Source organism: Vicia villosa, linkage group LG6 (assembly GCF_029867415.1).
Source record: "Vicia villosa cultivar HV-30 ecotype Madison, WI linkage group LG6, Vvil1.0, whole genome shotgun sequence".
In the NCBI taxonomy this organism is placed as follows: Eukaryota; Viridiplantae; Streptophyta; class Magnoliopsida; order Fabales; family Fabaceae; genus Vicia; species Vicia villosa.
Window position 1 is genome coordinate 70899272 of NC_081185.1, and position 5897 is coordinate 70905168.

Below are 5897 nucleotides of genomic sequence, written 5' to 3' on the forward strand. Positions count from 1 at the left end.
GTGGATGGGAGAATTAATAGGGTTAGAAAATTGGCCCCCTGTTATTGTACAAAGATGATTTATTTATAGGGTTCAATTAGGTTAACTTAAATGGAAATAAAATCAATAAAAATAGGAATCATTAACACAATTAAAATTCAAAGAAATATTTGTTTTGATTTTTTTCTAAAAATAGAGAAAATCAAATCAAATACTTCAATGAAATTGACTTGCAGCAAAAGCAAAAATAAAAATTACCAATTATACTTTTATGATTTTTTTTAAGTTATTTTTGTATTAAAAATAAACAAAAATGGAAAAATACTATATTTAAAATATACCTAAAATAAAAAAACGAAAATAAAAATTAAATAAAAAAAATACAATTTTGTGGTTTTAAAATAGAAATAAAAAAACATAAATAAGTTAGTAACAAATAAAAAACGTCAGTAGTGTGATTCGAACCCGAAACCTTGTACCTGCAAGCCTTACCTCCTTATCGATTGGACTATGTCACTTAATCGAAATAAAATAACATTTGTAATTATATGAGGGCAAATTTTGGGGTATGACAGTGTGTGATGATATAGATTAGATACATCGAACATTTAGATGACATTTGTCTCTTTTCCTTTGCTTCCACTAGCATAAGTGGGAACTACGATTGCTCTGACTTTCTCAACATCCCTTTGAGAATACGTAGGCACAAGGTTGTATCCTTGGCGAGCAAAACTTCTCCCTCAAACCACTCAAACCTTAGCACCCGTAGACCCCGAGCTACAGATGCTCTGATTCCCTCTAAGGGATATGTATGCAGAGGATCGCGATGATCTTTGCGAGCATAATCAAACAAACACCTTAGTTTCCCACCTATCTCACAACAGAACCTCTCAATAACATAGAATGAAAAACATAGCAAAGAAACCTATAGAGTACTATAGATACGTTGGGTGCTAATACCTTCCCTTCGTATAACCAACCCTCTTACCCGGAATCTCTCCCCCACTTTTAAGGTTATTGCAACTTTTTTCCTTTTCCTACTTTGGAAACAATAAAAAGTTTGGTCGTGACAAAAACAAAGAAAAATCTTTTTCTTGAGCACTCGAGCCCAAAGAAGGCATCAGGTGTCTCATCCCACAAAACGATGATTTTTCCCCGCGACACATATACCAAGGAGAAAGGTGTTGCCCCAGTCGAAGTGCGATTTGTAGTACAGTACCCATGCAGGGCAAGAGGGAGCATTTCATGCCAGTCCTTGTAAGTTACGACCATCTTCTGGACAATCTTCTTAATATTCTTGTTAGTTGCTTCTACCACTCCATTCATCTTTGGACGGTAAGGAGAGAAATTTTGATGCTCAATCTTGAACTCACCACATAACTCTTTCATCATCTTGTTGTTCAGATTAGAACCATTATCAGTAATGATTTTGTTGGGTACACCGTAGCGACAGATGAAATTGTTCTTGATAAATCTTACTACCATTTATCGAATAACATTAGCGTAAGAGGCAGCTTCAACCCATTTGGTGAAGTAGTCAATGGCGACCAGGATGAAACGGTGTCCATTTGAAGCCTTTGGTTCAATCATATCAATTCCCCATATAGAGAAAGGCCATGGAAAGGAGATAACGTTGAGAAGCTTCAGAGGCACGTGGATCTTATCAGCATAGATCTAGCACTTGTAACACTTCTTCACATATCTGTAGCAGTCAGATTCCATTGTCATTCAATAGTAACCTGCTCTCAGTATCTTTCTTGTCATTGCATGTCCATTGGCATGAGTTCCAAAAGATCCTTCATGAATTTCTTGCATTAATAGGTCTGCTTCATGTCTATCTACGCATCTGAGCAATACCATGTCAAAATTACTTTTGTAGAGCACATCCCCAGTCAGGAAGAAATTACCAGACAATCTTCTCAAAGTTCTTTTGTCTTTGCTAGATGCCCCAGGTGGGTACTCTTGTTTCTGTAAGAAGACTTTAATGTCATAAAACCACGTCTTGTCATCTGTGACAGCTTCAACAGTGAATACATGAGCCGGCCTTTCCAAGCGCATGATTCTAATTTGAGGAGCTTCATTCTAAAACTTCACTTGATACATGGAAGCCAAGGTAGCCAATGCATCTGCCATTTGACTTTCCTCACGAGGTATGTGATGGAATTCAACTTTGTTGAAGAAGGTCAGTAGTCTTCGGGCATAATCTCTGTAAGGAATTACACCAGGATGACAGGTTTCCCATTCTCCTTTGATCTGATTAATAATTAGAGCAGAATCTCCATACACATCCAGAATATTGATTCTAAGATCAATGGCTTCTTCTAGTCCCATGATACAAGCTTCGTACTCTGCCATATTGTTGGTGCAGTCGAACATCAGTCTTGCAGTAAACGGTACATGAGAACCTTGTGGCATAACAATGATTGCCCCAATTCCTCTACCATAAGCATTAATGGCTCCATCAAATATCAAATCCCATCGGGATTCAGGATCAGGTCCTTCTCCATGTAAAGGTTCTTCATAATCTTTTGATTTTAAATACATGATTTCTTTGTCTGGGAAGTCATCTTGTAAGGATTGATCATCATCAATAGGTTGAGAGGCCAGATGGTCGGCTAAAACATTTCCTTTGATGGCTTTTTGGGCACGATAATGGATGTCGTGTTCTGATAATAACATCTTCCAGCGTGCAATTCTTCTAGTCAACGCAGGCTTTTTAAACAAGTATTTGATTGGATCCATTTTGGATATGAGATATGTCGTATGGGTCAACATGTACTTCCTTAGTCGGCGAGCAGCCCATACAAGAGTGCAACAAGTTTTCTCGAGTAGTGAATATCTTGTTTCATAATCGGTATACTTTTTGCTCAAGTAATAAATGGCATTCTCTTTTCGACCAGACTCGTCTTGCTGACCTAGGACACACCCCATAGAATCTTCAAGTACGATCAAATACATGATTAAAGGTCTTCCTTCCACTAGAGGGCTTAAAATTGGAGGTTCCAGCAGGTATTCTTTAATATCCTCAAAAGCTTTCTGACATTCTTCTGTCCATTTACACTCTTGGTCCTTGCGGAGAAGCTTAAAGATGGGTCCATAAGTTGCAGTCATGTGAGAGATAAATCTGGAGATGTAATTCAATCGTCCAAGATATCCCCTGAATTTTTTTCCGTTCTTGGAAGAGGCATTTCTTGAATGGCTTTGACTTTGTCGGGATCAACCTCAATACCTCGTTGGCTGATGATGAAACCTAGTAGCTTTCCAGAGCGGACACCAAATGTTCATTTACTTGGATTCAGACGCAGCTTGTATTTTCTCAAATGTTGGAACAACTTCAGTGGGTGCCCCACATGTTCTTCTTCTGATGCGGACTTGGAAATCATGTCATCCATATAAACTTCAATTTCTTTGTGAATCATATCATGGAAGAGAGTAGTCATGGCTCTTTGATAAGTCGCTCCAGCATTCTTCAGACCAAATGGCATTACACGGTAACAAAATGTGCCCCAGGGTGTGATAAAAGCTGTTTTTTCCATATCTTCAGGTGCCATCATGATTTGATTGTAACCTGAGAATCCATCCATAAATGAGAATACTTTAAACTTAGCGGTGCTATCCACCAGCATATCAATGTGGGGTAGCGAGAAATCATCTTTTGGACTTGCTTTGTTTAAATCTCTGTAATCAACACACATTCTGACTTTTTCATCCTTCTTTGGAACGGGCAGTATATTGGCCAACCATTGAGGATATTCGGATGTGACGAGTAAACCGGCGTTGATTTACTTCTGTACCTCTTCTTTGATCTTGTCTGCCATATCTGGGTGAGTTCTTCTCAACTTTTGCTTGACAGGCGGACATTCTGGCTTCAACGGTAATCTGTGCTCTACAATAGTGGTATCCAATCCAGGCATATCTTGATAGCTCCAAGCAAAGACATCCACATATTCTTTTAACAAATCAACCATTTTCTTTTGGATGCTTGCTTCTAACAATGCCCCAATTCACATTTCTCTTTTCTCTTCTTCAGTACCCAGATTGATTACTTCCAAAGGCTCTTTGTGCGGCTCAATGATCTTTTTCTCGTGCTCAAGTAGACGGGTGATCTCTTCAGGGATCTCTTCACTACTCACTTCCTCAGCTTCGTACACAGGGTATTCAAAGTAGGGAGAGGTCTTAGGATCATTATTTTCAGCGGGTTTATCAAGAGATAATTTAGAATCATGAACAACATAAGAGATGCTGACGGAAGTCCAGTTGGAGTTGTCCTCTCTATGCGTCACGAAACTTAAACATTCTGGAACATCTTCAATGATAGCATATATGTCTTGCTTATCTGGGCTGACGTAGCCAGCATTTTGAAAGGTCTCATGCAGAGTCTTGATGCAGCTTCCATACTCAAGTTCTTTTTGTGAGGGGAACAATGAGTTTTAACGATGACAAAACTTGCTACTCAATACTGGTGAACCCACAAGTCAACATGCCAACAAAAGAAATAAGAAGAAACATCAAGAAATGGAAATTTTGGGAATAATTCAGGAATAGGTTGACTCACTCTGTCTATAGGTCGACACACTGACTAAAAAATGGGGTTCATGGAAAAGTTGGATAACGGTCGACTCATGGATCCTATAGGTCGACACATGTCAATTTGGGTGTGCCTCAGGTAGCTACAGGTTGACCCTCAGATCAACTCATTTGGTGATTCTTCATAGAACAGTATGCGTCAATGCATGGCCCCGTTCAGGTCGCCACATGACAATTTGATGCAGCCTCGGGACACCACAGGTCGACCTTGAGGTTTACACACAAACATCTTCAAGTAGACACACACTAATTGTAGGTCGATGCACCAGTTCCTTTTCTTCAATTATTCTGCGCCCAGACTTAGCACAGAAAATGGCTTTTGGTGATGTTAATTATGCCTTGTGTTTGAGAACATATAAATAGATTCTTTGATCATTTCATGGGAAAATAAGAAAAGTGAAAATTGACACAAAGCTCTCATCATCTTCAACCTTTCACTCATCAATTGATAATCACACATAACAATCTTTATCAATCAAGGTGAGGAACGTGAGTTGATAACATTCGGCGGTAGATTCGGCTCTTGTTCGAGTTGAGAGCTCGTGGGTTTTTCTTGAATAAAATCTTAGGGTTTTATCCTCCAAGATCAAGTGTGATTAGGGGGTTTTTTGACGATGGCTTCACTTCACAATTATCCAACTGTGCTTAAGGGTTTGAGGGATCCGTGATTTGCTCAACAAGCTAGCAACAACTAGAGAATAGGGAAGGAAGGATCAGGGTCGAGATTCATCAAGATCGTCGATAATCACTTGGTTCTACTTGATTCAAGGGAAGAGGAGAGTTTAATTTCAATTTTACTGCATAATTGTAGTTGGTGATTGGTAAATTCTGTTGTTGTAAACAATTTGCATTCAATACATATTATCCTAATTCCATTTGGAATTAGGGGCAGACGTACCCTACGCGAGGACGACAAGGGGAACTGCCATAACAAACGTCGTGTTCTCTTTCGTTATCGCATTTTTCTTAAGCTTTTGTGTGTGGCAAAATTTGTGTTTCGTGAAGATTTGAAAGTTGGTGACATACTTCTCACCAAGTGTTTGACAAAATACCAAACACAACATTTGCCACCATTTCTAACGATCAGTTCATTGTGAGTAATAACAATTAGTGTGCAACTTTAATAATTGACAATTACGTCAAATTTCAATATTCAAATTCATCGATTGTCCACTGGTTCACGCATATCCGGCTTCCAATAACTTAGGCCGTTTTAGAAGATTTTTGTTTCCGGGGCAATAATGTTTTTAAACACAAATTTGGTAAAATTTTGAAAACGGTGGTCTATTCACCCCCCTCTAGACCCACCTTATCGTCTAACAAGTGGAATC

General features: G+C 38.8%; 1 protein-coding gene across 1 annotated transcript; it reads right to left on the reverse strand.

The window, feature by feature from the left end:
- Positions 1 to 2061: 2061 nt before the first annotated feature.
- LOC131613842 (uncharacterized) lies at positions 2062 to 2721 on the reverse strand. Its single transcript, XM_058885478.1, has 2 exons — positions 2377 to 2721; positions 2062 to 2232 (listed from the first exon to the last, which is right to left on the reverse strand). The coding sequence occupies exons 1-2, from the start codon at positions 2719 to 2721 to the stop codon at positions 2062 to 2064; spliced, it is 516 nt and encodes a 171-aa protein (XP_058741461.1).
- Between the last annotated feature and the right edge of the window lie 3176 nt (positions 2722 to 5897).

Bases quoted from the DNA above. Each gene is read 5' to 3' on its own strand.
- LOC131613842 (XM_058885478.1), bottom strand. From the start codon at position 2,721: ATGGATCCAATCAAATACTTGTTTAAAAAGCCTGCGTTGACTAGAAGA. The intron at 2,233-2,376 runs GTACCGTTTACT...ATTATTAATCAG, and splicing joins TTATGCCACAAGGTTCTCAT to ATCAAAGGAGAATGGGAAAC.